The 18,765-nt window shown below is 37.3% G+C and overlaps 2 protein-coding genes across 2 annotated transcripts; one reads left to right on the top strand and one right to left on the bottom strand.

Annotated features, from left to right (window-relative positions):
* Positions 1-1,354: 1,354 nt before the first annotated feature.
* Positions 1,355-8,242, top strand: rhd (Rh blood group, D antigen). Its single transcript, XM_055169319.2, has 10 exons — positions 1,355-1,861; positions 2,325-2,517; positions 3,183-3,333; positions 3,713-3,863; positions 5,342-5,517; positions 5,979-6,116; positions 6,817-6,941; positions 7,128-7,207; positions 7,378-7,451; positions 7,576-8,242. Exons 1-10 carry the CDS (start codon positions 1,705-1,707, stop codon positions 7,600-7,602), a joined length of 1,272 nt encoding a protein of 423 aa, XP_055025294.2. The 5' UTR covers positions 1,355-1,704; the 3' UTR covers positions 7,603-8,242.
* On the bottom strand, positions 7,845-17,087 carry tmem50a (transmembrane protein 50A). The gene is made up of 7 exons (XM_055169321.2): positions 16,931-17,087; positions 16,206-16,321; positions 15,620-15,732; positions 9,988-10,055; positions 9,632-9,724; positions 9,481-9,547; positions 7,845-9,387 (listed from the first exon to the last, which is right to left on the bottom strand). Exons 2-7 carry the CDS (start codon positions 16,305-16,307, stop codon positions 9,342-9,344), a joined length of 489 nt encoding a protein of 162 aa, XP_055025296.1. The 5' UTR covers positions 16,308-16,321; positions 16,931-17,087; the 3' UTR covers positions 7,845-9,341.
* Positions 17,088-18,765: the final 1,678 nt, after the last annotated feature.

Genomic DNA, 18,765 nt, shown 5'->3' on the forward strand with positions numbered 1-18,765 from the left:
GCCAATAAGAAACGCGTGTGTCAGCTGTCAATTTGATTGGCGTGAGAAATAGCCAGTAGGCAGCGCACTGTTTTGTCACGGTACCAAAGAAAGGGAAACGGGGCGGATGACAGGTTTGCTAGCCCGACCAGTCGCAGCCTTTGTGGACAAATCAGGTAGTGCTCACTTACCAATAGGATGACTCTGGGCGGGATTAAACGTTACGCTTTGACGTACGCTCTATGAGAGAGCTGCCACATGAAGGGTTGTGTTGTTTTATTACCAGACAAAAACACAATATTTATTTCGCATTGTGTAATTGCCAATAACTACTGTGGGCTTTTTAACTTACATACAAAACAACTGTAATCCACTGATAAAGGCCCACTGAGAGCCTTGGAACGCACAGCATTATTTGATGCGGTGACGTCGTTTTAACTGAAACAGGAAGTCGGTACGGAACTATCGAGAAGACCCTCCCCCCGTTTTTAATAACCAATAACGTTTCGCTTATGGCACTGTCCAGCAAAGCAGCATTTTTTTTATTTTATTTTTAGCAAAGCAGCAGCATTTGACAGCTTGTGAGCTTCACGGTTGTATTAAAGGGGAAATATCATGAAAATCTTACTTTTTTCATGCTGAAGTGCAATAACTGGGTCCCCAGTGCATCTGTAAAATGTAAAAAAGAACAACCCAGTAATTTAGTTTTGGTAAACTATTCTCTGCAAGCATGTTAAAAATAGGTCATTGAAATGTGGCTCCCCTTGTGATGTCAGAAGGGGATCTTTTTATAAAAATACAAACGAGGGCACTGCTATTTAATGCTGAGATTAACTCATTTGCATTTTAAAGGACACAGCCCAAAAACGGCACATTTCTGCTCACACCTACAAAGTGGCAATTTTATCATGATATAATAATTATCTGTGGGGTATTTTGAGCTAAAACTTCACATATGTACTCTGGAGAAAGCAAGATTTATTTAACATCTTAATAGAGTCTTTTGAAATGTCCCCTTTAAAATAATTTATGAACCATACCGGTTTATATACTGGGGCTTAATATTTTGATTAGTGATAAAGTGATAAAACTTTCCTACTATGGAATACATTTCCCTATTATTAATGTCTCAATATATTAAATATAATATTATTCTTAATGTTTAAATATGAAAATATTTTTATTATTGCTACAAAATGTAAGGGTTTATTATAAACAATGTCACTGCTTTTGTTTAAATGGCATGTCTATGGATAATATGCAATTATAAATTGTTTATTGAACTTATAAATAAATATTACAGGTGTTTAATAATTTCCCACCTTTCTGTAATTTAACTATTTTGGGGGAAAATAATAATTTCATTTATAAACACTTTTAAGTGATTATGAATGCTGTTAAAATTATCTGATAATAGCTGTGACATGTATACACATTACATTAGCTAAAATAACGTATAAAAAGTTTAAAAGGCAATAGCTACATAATAATGCTTGTTTGTACTGTGTTGCTTATAGGTTGTTTTACACACATAATAAATAAGCATTCCAAGCTTTACAAAAAGTATTATTGCAATTAACCTGTTTTTAAAAATCGTTCACATGTTTGTCTTTTTTGAGAAACACTTCTATGCCCCTTCTACGTCATCTTACAATATTGTCAGCTGTGTGAGGACTCATCCCTGGATGGGCAAGATTACAGACATTCAGAGTTGTCACAGTAATAATGGCTCCTCAATACGCCCCAAGTCTTCGTTCAAGACTTCCGCTTGTCACCTTTCTTCTGGAAACCACATTTCTTCTACTGTTTGTCTTTTTTGTGAAAATCGAACAACATGAACCAAGAGAGTTTGATCAAAAGACTTTCATTCGCTTATATGCAGGTCAGTAAGTCTTCTTGACATTTGAGCTATTGTGTTGTGAATTAGTCAGTGTTGCCAAATTGAATACATTGTACAGCTTAAGATAAATCTGTTATTTTTATAGAAACGACAACAAACATTACTTTTCATAAGTCTGCTACGTTTAGCTGATATCAAACACATGAAAGAACATAAATGTCTGTCAGCAGCACATTTAGCTTTAAATTTATTTCTGGTTGTTTTAGTAAATATTGCTGTTAGTTCAAAATATAAAAGTGTCAAACAATCTGCAAAAAGTTGAATATGACTTTGGTTTGAATTGTTTATAAATGTGTAGCGTCTTGCTGTTGGGGTGGGGAGCCATGACCTCTCTGGTTTCGGTAGATAAGAGGTGTTTCTTCATTACTAGCAGTATTTAAAAAAAATAAGTTTATATCCCAGCTTTTATCGCTTGCCATTATTGGAAACTCAATCATTTTTACAGAATTCCAGGATATCCATGTGATGATATTCATGGGCTTCGGATTCTTGGGCACCTTCCTCGTACGATACGGTTTCAGTGGATCGGGGTTCAACCTGCTGGTGGCTGCAATGGCCACTCAATGGGCTGTCTTGATGAATGGTTTTCTGCTGCCACAACGTCATCACAATGGGGCAATCTACATTAATATGAAGAGGTAAAGACAAAACAATGTATATATATCATTGTAATAACAATGACCTGGAAAGTTGTTTGATGGCTGAAGGGACTGAAAATGTTCAGAGGCTGATTTGTTGGATAAGCTTCACAGGATGTGTGGGAGATATACACAAGAAGTGCTGATCATCTAGGATGGAAAATCATTTTATTAACACACATTATGGCAACAATTATGTGATATTTAGTCTTGTTGAGATTAATATTGAGCTGATTGGTCAACACCCAGTTTGATGGAGAATCAAAAGAGAAATGTAAGCATAAGAACAATAACATTGTGTTTGATTTCTGCAAAAAAAAAAAAAGGGTTTCTAGACATTGACATTTACTGTATGCTGACATATCTTTTCAAAAAAGTCTAAACAGTAGTCAACCGATAGCCTATAAAAATCAGGCTTCAACTCAAAATCTTCTTGTGACTTGAATTTGTCACATTTTTTCAACTGGTTCGGTTAAATTGAACTCAAATGACCAAATTGAAAAAAATAGCTTTAACAAGTAGAACATTTTAAGTTCAATAGGTCTTCTTTTTACAGTGTATTTGTTCTCAACTTCTACATCAACTTCTCAACATCTATCTAATGTTTTTCTGTTTAAAGACGTTTGTCAGCATCACAACCAATGTTATTTGTGTCCTATATCTAGTGTGATCGAGGCAGAGCTCTGTGCAGCTTCGGCACTGGTTGCGATGGGAGCGGTCCATGGAAAAACGAATCCGGTTCAGCTTTTGCTTATGGCGCTGGTGGAAGTCACAGGATTTGTGGTCAATCAGTGGATTGTGCGAACTCTGCTCCATGTAAGAGAAGTTTTACCTTCCCAGTTACAAATGATCAAAGGGATGATGAATTGATGAATTTTACTTATTACTATTACAAGATATAATACTAGCCAGTTTTAAGAAAGAAAAAGGCAAAGTGCACACCTTTCCCAAACTGGATTTTTGTAATTTAAGGCACTAAAACTGACTACACAAGACAGCTAAACAAGACACTTTTACCAAAAATATTATAATGTTATGGCCCAATACATCTTGTGATCCATGACAATGAGTACAAAAGTATGGCGTTGGACACCTATACTATTGGATACCATTTTGTACTATGTACTATTTTATGCAGAGTAATTGAGTGTGAGTTATTAACATTTTACTAAAGCGGTCATTTTAAACATGTTAGGCAGATTCATTGTACAGCATCATGCTTCTTCATGTCTTTGGGAGTCTTTTTGGTGTGATGGCATCATGGGTACTGCACAGAGAAAAGATCAGACACGAGAAACCAGAGAAAGAGAAAACTGACAGTAGGACTGGATTATTCGCTATGTTGGGTGAGTACCAAACAGCTCACATGAATACAAAAGAGGACATCTAACTGAAACCTGCAAAACATGGCTTGTCAAACAATGCAAGTGCATTGCATTATGGGATACAGTAGCTGAGACATTTTTCAACCAAAATGTTTTATGAGTTTACTTTAATTCTACATGACATTGTGGAGTCCCACAAGGCTCAATTCTTGTACCGCTCCTGTTTAATTTGTATATAAAGAGTTTCGTTGCAAAACGAGATAAATCCATTTTTTAACATTTTTGTCAAAACATGTTTATTATTATGTTATCATGTTATTATTTTGTTTTATGGTTCTACTTAGCTGTATTTTTTAAGTAATGAAGGTTTTAAATCAAAACAAACCAGCTGCAGTTGCATTGAAATTAATTGGAATGCACAACCAAAAAACGCGATTTCTGAACAATTAAAAAAACGGTGGTTATCTCGTTTTGCAACGAAACTCTTCATATGCTCCCCCTAAATTGCTTACCCACAGCTATACAATATACTTAGCCCTGTCAACCAATGACTACAGCCCCATTGACTTTCTATGTAAGTGCATTGATTAAATTAACAATTGGATGCGTTAAACTTCCTCCATTTAAACAAAGACAAAACTGAAGTCATTGTATTTGGAAATAAAGATGAAAGTATCAAGGTTAGCACATACCTTGACTCTAGGGGTCTAAAGACGCAAAATCTTCGTGTCTGACCTTTATTTCAGTAGTCATGTGAAAGCGATAAGCAAATCAGCTTACTCAGAAATTTAGCCAGAATCAGATGTTTTGTCTCAAGACAGGACTTGTTCATGCTTTCATCACCAGCAGGGTGAATTATAGCAATGGACTCCTTACTGGGATCCCCAAAAAGACCATTAGACAGCTGCAGCTCATACAGAAACAGAACCAAAAAATTTGAGCACATCACTTCAGTCCTCAGGTCCTTACACTGGCATCCAGTTAGAATTAAATTTTATTATTACTCGTTTATACATCCTTTCATGGCTTAGGACCGAAATACATTACAGATATGCTAATTGTATATAAACCTTATAGATAAATCAGATCATTAGGATCCAGTGGCAGCTCGTGACTGGTCATCCGAGGGGCGCAAATCCAAAATATGTGTTCGGAGTGTCATGTGTTTTGCTTATGTTTTTAAAATATGTGTTTGTTGCGTCATGTGAACCATGTGCATCACGTGTTTGTCTGCTTCACACACATCAAAACTGTTTATGATAAAAGAAACGCTTACGTTCACAAAATACACGCACTCCCTTAACACTAAACTCTGATTACGCATGAGATTATGAGAGTAGGCCTATCTGGCAAACACGAGCGTCTCTTTGATCATAAACCTTTAAGAAGCATCTGCAGCAGGCACTTATTTTGACAAGACACGTGATGCACATAAGATCACTCAACGTGCCAAACACATATTTTAAAATTCTCTCTCTCTCTATCTCTCTCTCTAACAGGAACACTTTTCCTGTGGATATTCTGGCCCAGTTTTAACTCAGCAGTAGTGTATAAGAAGTGGGAGACAGGACTAAAGCTTAGGGTGATATATGGGACATATCTGTCTCTGGCTGTCAGTGTTGTCATAGCGATGTCTATCTCTATGCTCTCTAGCTCTAAAGGAAAAATGAACATGGTGAGTAGATTTCCTGACAACTCCACAAAGATAGTTTGGTGTAATGATAAAATCAGTCATGTCGGATTACAAGTAAAAGATGTTGGAAGAAAGTGTTTTCTGTTGACTTGTACTATGCTGAGATGGAGAATTGAGGAGCTCAGATGTAAAACTCTCTACTGTAAGTGCGTCTGACATGTTTTCTTGTAAATGAGCATTTTTATCTTAATAGATCCCGCCAACAAAGCGGTATTTCTGAATGGCTTGAGAGTGGGATTAAAGGGATTTGAAGCGAAAGTATTGGATGAACGTATAATACAGGCCATTAATATCATTATCTCATTTTTACATGGGGGGCGATTATCTGCTTTTGTATCTGAGCTCTTCAATTGTTCCCGGATTTGCAATAAACAGATCACACCTTTGATGGAAATCAAATGAAGCATAGCATGTTTCATAAACATTTTACCTGTTTTATCCAGGTGCACATCCAGCGCTCTGCCCTTTCTGGTGGTGTCGCTTTTGGTGTTGCCATGACCGCAGTCCAAGCTCCATGGGTTGCCATGATGATTGGTTTCTTTTCTGCTCTCTTATCCGCCATGGGATTCCGGTACATGAAGGTACAGCCACATGAATCGTGAAAAAAATATTGTTATGTAATCAAACGAAAATTTTTGTTTTTTTGTTCCTAGGAGCAGAAGTGCTATAATATTATGAAAAATCTAACCTTTTCCATGTTTAAGTGCTATAATTGGGTCCCAAGTGCTTCTATCAAAGTAGAAAATGTGAAAAAGAACATCCCAGTAACTTAGTTTTGGTAAACCATTCTCTGCGAAAACAGGGTTATTGAAATTTGGCCCCTTGTGATGTCAGAAGGGGATAATACCGCCCCTTAATCTGCACTATCCAACCACAGCACTGCCATTTAGTGCAGATATCAACTCATTTGCATTTTAAAGGACACACTCAAAAACGCACGTTTTTGCTCACACCTACAAAGTGGCAATTTTAACATGCTATAATAAATTACCTATATGGTATTTTGAGCTAAAACTTCAAATACGTACTCTGGAGACACCAACAATTTATTTTACATTTTAAAAAAGTCTTGTGAAATGTCCTCTTAAAATAAAAGCCAAAAAATCTGACTTTTTGCACAAATCTTCTAGATTTTCAAGGTGAACTCATGTTTTTGGAACATCACACAATATGTTTATCTTCAGATATAATGTGATTTTGTATCTATATCCATAAATATCCATTTAAAGTCTGCAGCATGATTTCATGTAGTGATTTTCCTTGATTTGTTTTTTCTTTCAGAGTCACATGCTGTTTGCTTTTGAGTGTCACGACACCTGTGGCGTTCTCAACGTTCATGCCATACCTGGAATTCTGGGATGGTTCGCTCTTTTATTTCTACGGCTGGCCAGTACAGAAAGCACAATGTAAAACTATATTTTACTTTTGCTCTATCATATATAAATGTGTCCATCAAACTCCATTAAGGCCACATTTAAATCTATTTCTGATACTGATACCTTGTAATGCTTTTCAGGTTGCTTTGGATAAAAGTGTCTGCCACGTGTGTAAATGTAAATGATGTATTAATGTTCATTGTGTGATGTTCTCAGAGCTCTGCGGTTTGCTGTGCATCACATCTGTGTTCTCCTCATAACACTGTGCATGAGTCTGGTGATGGGAATAGCCACAGGTATGCTAAAACCAAAGCTGTAAAAATTTCATTAGGGGGCGCAAGTTTTAATCATTTGATTAATCAGTATTTAATAGTATATTTAACTGAAATGAACATAAAATATATGTTTAGGGTTGTTGGGTGGATTATTTTTTAATGTTTCAATACACCTTAATCATGATCTGCAGGACTGTTTTTGAAATTGAGGATCTGGAGACCTCAACAGTACAGAAAGTGCTTTGATGACCAGGCATTCTGGGAGGTGATTGGTTGTTTTATTCCTCTCAGATTCATTCCTATATTATCATTAAAAGTCAAATTACCTCAAAATGCATATCCCTATTATAATGTTTATAATATTAATAATGCATGTCTTTCTTCTGTAGTTTCCACATTTGGTGGTGAAGCTATAAAGATCTGGACAGACAAAATTATGATTGCAGAGAACATGTGTAAGAGATGAAAGGTTATCTAAATAAACATTTTACAATTGACTTAATAAAATAAATGTTGAAACAATTAATTCAGTGGCAAATTATATCACACAATGACAGACTAATACAAAAATAACTACATAGTTCAACTTATGAAACCACATAAATATAAAAATCATGTAAAAAATTATCTGCTGGACATAAAAAACACAGCCTTCATACATATTTACAAATGTTTTATTTGTTTTGAACCCACAGCTGAATGCATTTTAGCTATTTTTTGTCAAAAAGAGAAACAGGGATTACATTATGTTACATTCTTTTATTGTTTAGAAATTAAAAAAATTGTTAGTGTTGAAAAATGAGTCTACTTCTCTAACTGATGTAAATTATTCTCCCATAACCACTGAAATAATAAGTAATTGTGCTTTTTTAAAAATAAAATAAAAATACAGACTTTTTATACAGCTCCCACATGTCCAACCATACACAGAGGACGAGCTTACATCTCCAGAACACAAAACATAAACCAGGGTTCCCACGCTCATGAAAAACTGAGAAAATCTTAAAGATGAGATTTCTGCACCACTACAGCAGCACCAAACAAAATAGCAAACATATTGGCTTTTGCCAATCCAGTTTCAAACACTTCACCTACTATTGGTCAGATGGACATGTAGTCCCACTTTTAGAAATAAGTTGTTGTTATAATTCGTCTGACACAAAAAGTTTGCAATTCTGTGTGGTTGCCTTAATAGTGAAGAAATTACAAACTTTAAAATTGTTCGGGCCAGACAATAAATAATTTAACAGCTATAAATAGTTCCTTGCAAGCCCAATGTCTATAAAATGTTTTGGTATTAAATTGGTAATGAATGACTGGGAAAATTATTTTAACAAGTTGTGGGAAACCTGTATAAAAATAAAAACACAGGATGCATAAAAAACAAATACGAGTATGTTACATATTACAATGTTTTACATGTAGAAATGAATTTGGTGAATTAATAGAACAGATTTACGTGCAAATGAGAACACAATTAAAATAGAAACACAGTGAAGTTTGAGAAATGACTGACAGTCACACTTATTTTGGTAATATAGATTCTGCCGTCTATGCAAAATGAAAGCTGAATATCACAGAGTATTTTGCTATTTAATAATGTAAAAGTGGTTGAAAATGGGTTATGAAGTAACCTGTCACACTGTCAGTTCAATTTAGCATATTTGACCATGTGCAAATAAGAATCAGCACAGCAAATGCAGTTTGCTGCCACCTGTGATGCTCAAATCACATCCTATTGAGATTAAAGCTTTTTAGACGCATCACTTGTGGATGAAATACAAACATAAGGTGCAAGCATTCTGCTGTGGCTTTATTTCTTTGCTTTTGTAAAAGCAGAATAAAAAACATTTCTATGGTGCAATTCAACTTTTGAGAACTATTCCAATTATTTTCCAATCCTAATTATTTCCAATAGGTTACAGAATCTGAATTTTTATTCAGTCAGTCTATACTGACTATAGGGCATGGACTTGATGCATTTCTTGCAAACTATGTGCTCTCTGTGGCCACACAGGGAAAGATAGAATAAAGGACCATATAACAGAAACTAATGAGTTGAAAGGAGAAGAGCAAATAGGCAGCAATAATTCAAAGTACAGAAAAAGTTATGTGTTGATGGACTGTGGGATTTGATGGAAGGTAGAAGGTATCATCACTGCCAGAGGTCCTCAGTGCGTCCAAACTTGAACACCAGACCACTGCATAAGAGACATAGTCAATCACAAAATCGGATGCTAATTAAAATACTGACTTCAAAGGCAAGTGATAAATCTGTTGATTTTTAATCTTACCCAAAGAAGATGAATGCATTCTGGAAAAAAATAGCAATACCAGGATACACCGGAAGGGTCTTTTGATCTTTGAACAGAGACAAAAACATTATTATGACAAAAGACAAATTTGGAAGGTAAAATTCTGGCAAAAAAAATCTAAATGCCTTACCAGACACAACGAAACCCCCAAACAGAATCCACATAGAGGCGATGAGAGACCCAAATGCCAACATGAATCCAATAAAAAGCCACACTCTTGCACCTACACACAAAAACACAGCATGGAAAACACATTTTATTGTCATGTACTATTACAATTAAGTCATCTTTTCTTTTAGCAATATTCTTCAGTTTGATATTTATGTATTTGCTCTGTAATGGAGATACTTTTCCATCATATGTTATAAAACATTTATCAAAATAAACCATGTCAAGCATCTTTTCATGTAAAGCTGTTTTGAAACAATGCAACATTGTAAAACTCACTATTTATAATATAAATTATATAACATATAAAACACTTACCTGTTTGTCCCAAGCAGCCCTCGCTGTAGCTGTCCCCTCTCACCTGACCATTTGACACTGCATTGATCCTGCATTCAAATCCACAATAAGTAACACTGAACCAACAGTTTAATAGTTATGTCATCTTGGTAGAGTTGCAAAGGGGTGAGAAGCTTCTGGTAAATTTCTGGCAACTTTCAATGGGAATTTTATCTGGGAGGATTTGAAAAAATTCCAAATTGGAAACTAATGCAGGGTTTACACCAAACGCGTTTTGGGCGTCAAAATCGCGTCTACCGCGCCTAGTTTGCCGCTTGAACACTTTGAATGCATCCGCGCGTGTAGAGCGGAGTAGACGCGCGGAAAAGCAAGCATTTGACGCGCGTCCGAGGCAAAATCCGCTTCTTGTGGGAGGGGCAACTGCTGTGCGAGTGTCTGTTTGCAAGATGACTGATGTTGATTGTGCATTTATCAAGAGAGTTACCCGTTTGTATTGGGTAACCTTACTATAGGGGGAAAATAAACGGCGCGGGTCGATAAACGTCACGTGACTCAAAAGTGAAGTGTGTATTACAACCAGTGATGGGCAGTAATGCGTTAGAAGTAACGTGTTACTGTAATCCGATTCCTTTTTTTCAAGTAATGAGTAAAGTAAGGGATTACAATTGCAAAAACAGTAATTAGATTACTGTTACTTCCCCGTTAGCAGGCTGCGTTACTGCGTTATTTTTTAATCTTGATTTTGTTTCGTGAGAATCTCTCGTGTCGTGACGCGAGTCGAGTGACAATGACGTATGAGCGCCGCGCCGTCAGTCAGTGTATTGTTGAACGTGAGAAGACAACATGGAGCGCGGAAGAGAACAAGACTATGCAGCGTTGCTGTTTAATGCTTGGAAGTACCGACATTACTTTGAGTTTAACCCAGTTAACGGTGACAAAAACATCAGCGTCCGCTGTACACTCTGCGTGGGAACTACTAAAACTTTTATCTACAGCGAAAGATTCCACCTCAAATCTAAGCAAACACCTAGCAATGTGAAACTTACTGAAAAAATCCCTGAACCCCAAGCTGACATGACCGCTGCGGCTCCATCTTATACACGTTCACGCGAAATCTGATGTAAACAACAGACTGTATTTCATGGATTATGCGCATTTGTGGATAAGCTGACGTGACCGCTGCGGCTCCATCTCATACACGTTCACGCGAAATCTGATGTAAACAACAGACTACTATATTTCATGGATTATACGCATTTGTGGACAAAAATTGTCATTTGATGAATTTTATTAGACTGATTTCATGGGTTATTCACACATCTGAAAACAGAACGGATTTGACTCGCGATCGTTATAAGGTAAGAAGTCCCGTTTATATTTTGCATGTTGTCATCTGGACTTCTGTAACAAAATAACTTACTACATTTTTGATGCTAGAGCATGTATCTCAAAACAGAGACCATACACTAATGCTAAACCTGTAGACCTTTTAAACGATGTATAGTAATGTTGATATTAATATTATTAATGTTAGTAGGCTTAAAAAAACGAATTAGTGCGCGTCGAGAGGTTAAAACAGATAATGTTTCATTTGATTCAGTTTTGAGATGATGGAATATGCAGAAAGAATAGAATTAGGCTGAAAGGTCTTGGCCTGGTTGCATAAAGCACCTTAAGTTTTTCCCTTAAGTATGAAACTTAAGGGTATGAAAGTATGAAACTTAAGGGGTAAATTCCCCTTACCTACAGTAAGATAATAATTTAAAGGTGTTGCATACAGTATAATCCCTGAAATGGTTCTCTTAGGTAAGGGTAATCATTAAAGGTTTCACGACAGCGACCCAGGTTTATAAAATACTATTGTTGCCATGGAGATGCAACAGAAAAAGCTTAAGGTTTTTTTTTGCAACACCCTTAAGTTTAAATGAAACATAAGGGTGAATTCAAGGGAAAATTACACTTAAGGTGGTTTATGCAGGGCCCTGTTGCTTTATACTGTGTAGCATATTCAGGTCGTGCTTCATGTTTTGAAAAGTAATTAGTAAAGTAACTAGTAAAGTAACTAATTACTTTTGAAAATAAGTAATCAGTAAAGTAACGGGATTACTTTCTTAGGGAAGTAATCAGTAATCAGTAACTAATTACTTTTTCCAAGTAACTTGACCAACACTGATTACAACTTACCAGGTTGCCCAAAGTCCTTACTGACACTCTTCCAAGCGAGGTCCTTTTTATTCCTGTCTCCTAATAGAAATAACAACTTGTGTGATATAGCTCCGAGTGACTGCTTGAGTGAGTGACTCCGGGCGGGGCTGCCACCACAGCAGCAGGCTCCTGATTGGTTAAAGCGGCCCGAAATTCCGCCAAAGTTCAAATTTTTCAACTCGGGCGTCAGCCGCAAATTCGCGTTAACCGCAAAATGCACAAAAGCACCATTCGCCCGTACCGCGCACAACGCTCAATTCGCGCCTTTCGCGCGAGCTTCACACGCGAATGACGCGGAAACGCGTCTTCCGCTCCGCGCCGAACGCCTATTCCGCGCCGCGGGACCTCCTGACGCGCGTCAACGCGTCTCCACATTGACTTAACATTGAAATCACTCGCGCTTCACGCCTCTAGCGCGGTTGGTGTAAATGCACCATTATGGTGCGTTTATGGTGCGTTTACACCAACCGCGGTAGAGGCGTGAAGCGCGAGTGACTTCAAAGTTAAGTCAATGTGTAGACGCGTTGACGCGCGTCAGGAGGTCCCGCGGCGCGGAAGAGGCGTTCGGCGCGGAGCGGAAGACGCGTTTCCGCCTCATTCGCGCGTGAAGCTCGCGCGAAAGGCGCGAATTGAGCGTTGTGCGCGGTACGCGCGAATGGTGCTTTTGTGCATTTTGCGGTTCACGCGAATTTGCGGCTGACGCCCGAGTTGAAAAATTTGAACTTTGGCGGAATTTCGCGCCGCGTTAACCAATTAGGAGCCTGCCTGCTGCTGTGGTGGCAGCCCCGCCCGGAGTCACTCACTCAAGCAGTCACTCGGAGCTATATGACACAAGTTGTTATTTCTATTAGGAGACAGGAATAAAAAGGACCTCGCTTGGAAGAGTGTCAGTAAGGACTTTGGGCAACCTGGTAAGTTGTAATACACACTTCACTTTTGAGTCACGTAACGTTTATCGACCCACGTCGTTTATTTTCCCCCTATAGTAAGGTTACCCAATACAAACTGGTAACTGTCTTGATAAATGCAAATCAACATCAGTCATCTTGCAAACAGACACTCGCACAGCAGTTGCCCCTCCCACAAGAAGCGGATTGTTGTCTTGGACGCGCGTCAAATGCTTGCTTTTTCCGCGCGTCTACTCCGCTCTACACGCGCGAATGGGTTCAAAGTGTTCAAGCGGCAAACTAGGCGCGGTGGACGCGATTTTGACGCCCAAACCGCGTTTGGTGTAAACCCTGCATTAAAGGGACACTTTGATTTTTACCGTTTTGGAATCCATTCAACTTTTAAAGCTACGCTATCAAATCTATCAAATGTTACTATAAAGTGGAGTGTCTTTTTAATCTGGGGAATTTTGGAAAAATGTTAAATTGGAAAGTTAACAGGAATTTATGGGAATTATTTGGAAATTTGGGAAAAATTATATAAACTATATCATGTACAAACATAAATAAACATTTTGTTTGGTCATACGCTGACATGCATGCACGGTTATAATTTATTTTTTTTAAGAATCCTGATACTTGCGCACATTTTTTATTTAAAGGGGTGGTTCAATGGTATTTCATGCATACTGACTTTTTAACACAGTTGTTTCCTCATGCTAAATGTAGGCAAAGTGTTAAAAAAGCAGCTGGGCAAGTATTTCTGTGTCGAATGCACTTCGCCAGGGTTCCTACAAGTTTCGGAAAGTTTTTTTCGATTATGGGTCCAGCTGACGTTTCAGGGGTTGCTATACGCATCACTTCTTTTTATGGGTGCTTCCCCCAGAAAAACCCTGTCCACCCGTCAATCAGCAGGAGACACTAGATCTTACAAACATCATATCAAGCGACACAGCTTTGTTTAATTTCAAAACTCAACAATGGCACGAATGAAGAAGTGTGTTTTTGGGTGTAAGGAGAAGAAAGCCAGCCTTATGAAAACAATGAATATAGTTTATTATCCGGGGTAGCAGCGGCGTTTTGCGTGTATGTTTAATACGCCGGATTTCATTGAAAAGTCCCAACCGGGTCATGAGTTGCATGTGGTAAGTAAGACTTCTGTCTTATCTTGGAAATAGGCACGTGCATATTATATAGATGACACAAACATGTAGTGAATCAAAAGTTAAACAGTGTTGTATAGTGTTACATGACTCGTACTCGTTTCTTCTTCATTTTTTCGTACGTTATCTGAAAGATTCGGTAAAGCTAATCTTTCTTTTATAAATCTGAATGTAGAAGGGCATCACAGCTTGAGCTAGCAACATGATAGCTAGCCTCATAATTTTTCAATGAAATATTGCTAGCTTACATTTAGATGATTTACTGGCTTCAAGAAATTATCTGTACATGTTCTGGAAGAATGCTAGCGATGCTAAGTACTTGCAAGGGGTGTGGCCTCAATGACCCTTCAGTAAGTGTGCATGTGACTGAGGAATGTGCAGGGTAAAAATTCAACTGAAATTGCAATAAATCTTGTTGTTTTAAACTAAATTATGCTGCAAGAGTTAAAATAGAAATTATCATGAAAATCTGACTTTTCCATGTTAAGAGTGCTATAATTGGGTCCCCAGTGCTTCTATCTACCAAGAAAATGTGAAAAAGAACTAAACAGTAACTTAGTTTTGGTAAACCATTCTCTTCAAACATGTGGAAAAAATAGGTCATTCAAATTTGGCTCCCCTTGTGATGCCAGAAGGGGATAAAACCTCCCCTTAATTTTCACTATCCAACCATGGCACTCCCATTTAGTGCAGAGATCAGCTCATTTGCATTTAAAATCGGGGTGGGGATGGTGCAGTGGATAAGACAAACGACTTTGGTGTTAGAGACCTGGGTTCAAATCTACGGTGACACACCATTGTGTCCCTGAGTAAGACACTTAACTTTTGCTCCAGAGGTTTGCGACCTCGGACATATATAGCAATTGTAAGTCCCTTTGGATAAAAGCGTCAGCTAAATGAATAAATGTAAATGTAAAACAACACACCCAAAAACAATTTTAACATGTTATAATAAATTATCTGTGGGGTATTTTGAGCTTAAACTTCACATACACACTCAGGGGACACCAAAGATTAATTTTACATCTTAAAAAAGTCTTGTGAAATGTCCCCTTTAAGTTCCCTGTTAAAGGCAACTCTCCAATTTGTTAAAATTCCCAGGTTATTCCTTTAAATTCCCATATATTTCCATTAAATCCCATGGAAGGTTTCCAGCCTTGAAAATACTCAGAATTTTGCAACCCTACATCTTCATGACAGCAGCTAGTCACAATAACACTTTAACTGAATCATTGCTAAACAACAGGGTTAAACATCTAGGACAGATCAAGGTCAAGGTAGATCGCAAAGGTAAGAGCTAATATGTGTCACAAAGAGATTCTGAGTGAATACAATACAAACAAGAACTTTGTTCACTTCATTTGAGGAAGTAAGAAGGACAATACAGGTGAAACTTACATGAGAAAGGCTATAGTTGCTATGACTCCGCACGTGTGGTATGCGTGGTGAAACTCTTCCTCCTTAGGGTACATTATCGCTGCATCAATAATAATCCACCAGCCTGTAAAGAACTGCATGTGCAAGAAAAATTACTTTGAGTTAGAGAAAAAGAAAAAGAGAGTGCTTTTGCTAATATGGTGAATTAGGGCTGGGAACTATGACAGGATATACTGCGTGATGGTACAAATATTCATTAGCTTTTTTGGTTTGTGTCCATCACAGTTCCTATAGGTCACATGGTGGAGCATAGCATTTATGAAAGCAAAGGTCATGGGTTTGATCTCATGAATCACACTGATAAAGTCGTTTTGTGTAAAACTGTCTGCCAATTGCATAAATATAAACCAAGTGAAAGTGAAACAGAAAATTACAAAATGGCAGGATGAAAACATTTTTGAACTGCTGGCAAACATAGCAACATTCTGGCATATTATGTTTTTAAATTCCCCAGCCCTGTGGTTAAAGTTTAATAAAGTTTCTTCTTGACAATAATGCAGAATTATAAGGCAAAAAGAAAAGTTTATACACCATCAATGAAACTTACCAGAACTCCAGCTGCGATGGAGGCAATGGTGTTTCTCTTCTCACCCCAGTCCACATTACACTCGCAATCTCCACATCTGATCCCATCCAAAAACCCTGACATCCTTCTGATCTGACCTGAACACAAAGGTGCATAGATTATAAGAAATATATGATAGTTCACCTGTCATTCGTGGAGTCTGAATGTGTTGGTCAGCATGTTTCATCTCTAAAATACACCACTTCAGTTTATACACTACATCTAAAGCTTGACAAACCAAAACAACACTAGAACACGCTAGCTATTATTGTACAAGATATACAAATTCAATCAGTTCATTTAGCAGCATGCATAACACAAACATACAAATGTTTAATAGAGATTTATAAAGCAGACTGCGCAACTGCGACGCAACATTGCTGGCTGCGCACATGGAGCGCGCTCACGAACTGCATGACACAAACACAAATAACACACAAAGGATTTTCTTCTGTCATGTTTACGACAAATGTACAACGACAAGAATTTGTCATCTTTAACATAACTGCCCAAAACAACATTTCTTATCAATGTCGTGCGAAAGCGTCGAGTGTTAAAGCTGTAAAAGCTTGGGTCCGGTTGGTTGCGTTTCTAGTACATATCTGCTTCATCACTCCTGTAAGGGGCGAATGAAAGCCATGAAAAATACGATAATATGTCACCAATCGTAAATACGGATCTCGGGTTATAGTTCGCATATTGCTTACCTGCACTTTTCTTGAGTTTTTCTCGTGGTTCGCAGTAAGTGTAAATACACTCCGCAGTCTTCCGTCTCAAACAGTGGCTCTGAGCCGCGCGTGCGCACTACATCCCGCAGTACATCCTGTGAAGTCCTCTCTAGCAATGGATCATTAATATTACATCCATGTAAAACAATGTGACTTAAAACTCATTATTAAAAGATAGATAAGGATCCGGGAGATGGCATACAAATGTTTTATTTCTTATAAACGGGGATGTCCCATAGGTGCCCAACTGACTGCCCAGTACCTTGAGCTAAGTGGTCCCCAGTGCCTGACACCTAGAGACATGGCACTGTAAATATAAAACTAATAAAGATAGACAAACAGTGCTTGGATGTACCCAGAGTGATAATGACAATTGTAAACATTGTTAAATTAAAGAAACAAGAAATTCAGCACGTGGCGCCATTTGAACTTACTGAAGCTTTGGTGTACATTATTGTTATAGACTTGTTCATTCTTTTGACTGGGGATTTATATCTTACAATTGCTAGACAATTTTGTACATTTACAATTAAATTTCTTATTATTTGGACATTATGGGGCGGTTTCCTGGACCAGGATTAGCTTAATCCAGAACTAAACCTTAGTTTAATTAGGAAATATAACTAGTTTTAAAAAACATGCCTTACTAAAAACATTACCTGTGTGCATTTTGAGGTAAAACAAAGGGCACTGATGTATTTTAAGATATGTCAGTGCAAGCTGTTTTCAGTTTGGAGAGCTCTTAAAAGTGCTTAAATCTAGGACTAATCTAATCCCTATTCGGGAAACTGCCCCCTCCCCCTTAATCTCACTATTAAATACAACATGGATTTAAATCTAAATTTGTTATGCCAGCAAAACTGTGATAACGTTGAAATAATAGGAAATAATAGGAGTAAGTTGCTATATGGTTTTGTTTATTTGTATATTAACCCTTATGGGTTGTTGGGGACGTTTTCATTCACTATGGGTTATAGGTCTTAATTTGGCCATAACTTTCTCTGTGTTTCAGCAAATGGAATGATTTTTGGTGACAAATCTTATATTGACACATATTTTGGGAAAATGCTTTAAAAAACAATACACCGTGGGCAAATGTATACCTTTTCATGTTGTTCGTGGATGAAAACATCCACTAAATTAAACTGCTTTAAAAATGTATCAATTCATGTTTTTGAATAAATCTGTAAGTAACCTCAGTACTGATCAAAACTACCAAATGTTTACAAAAAATCCATGATTTTAATTGCCACGTTAAGTGATGTCACTGATTTGTAAAAAAAACCACACACACACACAAATTGACAGATTTTCAATATAAAAAGTGGATTTTTTTTACCTTTTTCACAGTGTTGGGCATGTCAAAGATTAGTAAAAACATTGGTTTTGAAGCATTTTTGTTTTTGTGCAGCATCTGTGTTTAATTTTTCTCCCTAATTAGTTGTTGATGGCTGTTTTTGCCCCATTGACTTCCATTATAATGAATTTTTTTGATTGCAAAGCCATGACGTCATATAATCATGCATTCTTGATTGTTGGTGGTTTTTCGTTTTGCTTAGAGGTAAAAATTGTTATTTTACTGTTGATCAACATGTGACACAATTAACCCTTAGTAGGCCTGTGCAAAAACAAGGCTTACTTGTTTGTACATTGAGTTGTATGGAGTGTAACAGCATATTACTGTGTGTGTGTGTACAAAAACTAACAATGCATCACAGCCAATGTTTTTGCTAATCTTTCACATGCCCAAGACTGTGATAAAGGTAAACAAAAATCCATTCCACAATCACTTTTTATATTGAAAATTAGTCATT

The sequence above is a fragment of the Misgurnus anguillicaudatus genome, chromosome 11, assembly GCF_027580225.2.
Source record: "Misgurnus anguillicaudatus chromosome 11, ASM2758022v2, whole genome shotgun sequence".
Classification (NCBI taxonomy): domain Eukaryota; kingdom Metazoa; phylum Chordata; class Actinopteri; order Cypriniformes; family Cobitidae; genus Misgurnus; species Misgurnus anguillicaudatus.